Source organism: Pygoscelis adeliae, unplaced genomic scaffold (assembly GCF_000699105.1).
Source record: "Pygoscelis adeliae isolate BGI_AS28 unplaced genomic scaffold, ASM69910v1 Scaffold537, whole genome shotgun sequence".
NCBI lineage: Eukaryota > Metazoa > Chordata > Aves > Sphenisciformes > Spheniscidae > Pygoscelis > Pygoscelis adeliae.
The window spans coordinates 508811-511632 of NW_008825213.1; the positions used below are offsets into that span (position 1 = coordinate 508811).

The window sequence follows — 2822 nt, forward strand, 5'->3', positions numbered from 1 at the left end:
TAGTAATATTGTAAGAGCTACTGAAGCGGTTGAAGCTGTTGTGGATTTTCCATGTAGCCAGGGAGCCATTCTGCTCTCTACAGCTCAGGAAATCTGATGATTTGATGTGAACAAAATATATGTATTTGAATATGGGTATTTTTTTAGGCATTGTGGAATACATCTGATAGGCAAGCTAGGCTTCCAAGAGAACTTTCTATCTTGTCCAAATGGAAGCAAGATATTGTAAAAACCTGGCCCTTGTCAGGAGTTTTGCGCTCCTGTAAAAATCTGACCTGTAAACTGTGGTGCCTAGTGCAGTTCACTTGGAAGTACGGGGTCTTGAGGATGGACGCTTGTGCTGAGCTCTGCAACTATTTGTTTTTTTTACACACCTCGTCCATTGGTGTACTTCTGTTATTCTGTGCAGGAAAAGAAGCAGCATCTTTGCTCATGGACTTTAGCAGCTTCTACAAATTACTGCAATGTGACTGTTCTCAGTAGTGATACCACCTTTCTTGCTTCTGACCTTTTTGTTTTCATAGAGAAAATTTTTTATTGATAAGAATCTTCACTTCCTCTCTTTGCAAAAATGAAAATGGAAACATTTGAATTGCCATCAACGTCTGGTCTTCAGAAGTTAGTCTCTCTAGTCTAGAATTAAAAAGCAAATAAAGGATGTTCTAAGGAATATCAGTTATAGTAGTAACAGTACTTGTAGTTATATTCTAGTATGTCTTGTAACTCAGAACTGGTTTATCATGCTCAATCTACTATGCTGTAGTCTTTTTGCAAGTAGTTCTGCATTGTTCCAAAAATTCAGGGAGATTGTATTTTGCACTTTGATGCCTTTTATCTCTCTTTGCCTATAAACAAAAATTCTAACTACAAATACTCTTTTGCTTTCAGCGTCGAGAAGCCCGGAAACAAGAGCAGGCAAACAACCCATTTTATATTAAAAGCTCTCCTTCCCCACAGAAGGTGAGTGAGTCTGAATTAAAATCTCTTGCTGGCCTCTCATATAATTGTGTGAAGGCTCGCTGAATGTCAGTGCTGCAGCTTCCCTCTGGGACATTCTGAGTATTTCCACTGCAGTTCTGATCACTTAATAGTGTGCCAATTGGAGTGGCTACCTACAACTATTTTTGTAAGTCTTGTTTGTGTTGAGAAACTCACAAATGACCTAATATCACCAGAGCAGCCAGCTTTCTGTGAATCTCTGGTGGACCTCTGGTTTAGAAACAAGGAAGTGGTAATTGTCACAACTCCCGTTACAGAGTAGTTTGGAACAATCTGGATTAACTTGTCATGGAAAGCGCAGTGTTTCTATTTCAGCAAGGATTCTCTAAAAGCTGTAGAGAAACACTTCTTCTCTGTGCCTGTGTGTCACAAATTCCTGTGCAGGTAGTTTGTCCCAGCTCTGGGTGATGGAGGGGTTCAGATCACCAGGCACTTCATTAAGAGCAATGAAGAGAGAGTGAACCTTGAACATGCTCCTCTTGAACATGCAGCGTGTTTTATGGATCAAAAGGTCGTTGTGGTCTCTTCTTAACACCTTTCTCAGGGAAAGAAACTGCTTTATTCCCTGTATATCCTAAGGACTGCCCCATCTGCCTCAACTCAAATCTCAAAATTTATCTTTTGAAGTGGTAAGCTGTTAGCAATAAAACACAAACCAAAATCTCTTCAGAGTTTTGCAACAAGCCTTCTTCAGGGCAGTAGCAGGGTTAAAAAACTGTAGCTAAAAGTAGGGTCTTTTATAATAGTTATCAGCTGGCTTTAAAATACACTCTGCTACCACACAGGATTTAGTACTGAGCTCTTCCATTCCTGTCCTTCAAAATGTTCACTTCAAGGATTAAACTGCTTGATGTTTTGAAAGGTGTCTATTTATATAGATTTGTATCTGGCAATGCTCAGAATGTAACAAATTCTCATTTTCCCAGCGATACCAAGACACTCCAGGTGTGGAACATATACCTGTGGTCCAGATCGACCTTTCTGTCCCCTTAAAAGTTCCAGGTGAGTGCAGCTAATATTTAAAATTAATTACAGAAATTCAGTTAAGCAAAAGTAATAATTCCTTCTTAGGAATTCCTCCTTAAGTTTTTAAGGGCAAGGAGCATACTTTCATTAAACTCGTAAATGTATCTCCTTAACTCACACATGTTTGAAAATAGTACTTTGCAATCCAAGTGCAGTTCCTCTCAAGACAGTATTAGAAGTAATTCTGTGATTAAGTATATTGTGCAGCCAAGTCTGTAACACGTAAACTAACCACTGTTCTGAGTAGGTAACGGTCACCTTCGGGATGTCTTAAAGGGCTGATGAAGGTGATCAGGAGACATTAAGTGGAGTCTAATGGTAGAGAATACTATTTTAATATCTCGTTTCAAAAATCAAAAGGTAGTTGTATATCTAATGAGTGGTTTGATATAGCACTGAAAAGCTGTTGACAAAGTGCAGTACGTTGCAAGTGATGAGTTCTAAGTGCAAATATTTAAGGCTTACATAACAGTTTTTTCCAAAAGTCTGGAAAGTTGTCAGTACAGCAATGGCACCAATTCTACTTAAAATATTGTGTTTGGATGCTCTTTGTAATCCAGATAATGTGGTCAATAATCAGGGAGCAGGATAGAGCTCTGTCCTATTTCTGTAGAGGTGGAGCGTGATAGTAAAGCTGGTGCTAGAGGGGCTGTATGTGAGATGATACGGAAGCAAAGAGAGGTGTTGATCCTTCTAATTCTGAGAAGCTAGAAGCAAGGTTCACTCCTAACACACTGTTTCAGTGATCAATGTCCATGTGGACTGTAGCCTGACAGCAGTTTGGCTTCCTCCGCAGG

At 39.4% G+C, this 2822-nt stretch overlaps 1 protein-coding gene across 1 annotated transcript in view; it reads left to right on the forward strand.

Annotated features, from left to right (window-relative positions):
* AP3D1 (adaptor-related protein complex 3, delta 1 subunit) overlaps positions 1 to 2822 on the forward strand; it is a 77507-nt gene that overhangs the window by 61827 nt on the left and 12858 nt on the right. Inside the window, 2 exon segments of the mRNA XM_009329088.1 lie at positions 889 to 960; positions 1926 to 2036. Of these exon segments, the coding sequence (XP_009327363.1) occupies positions 889 to 960; positions 1926 to 2036 (183 nt within the window).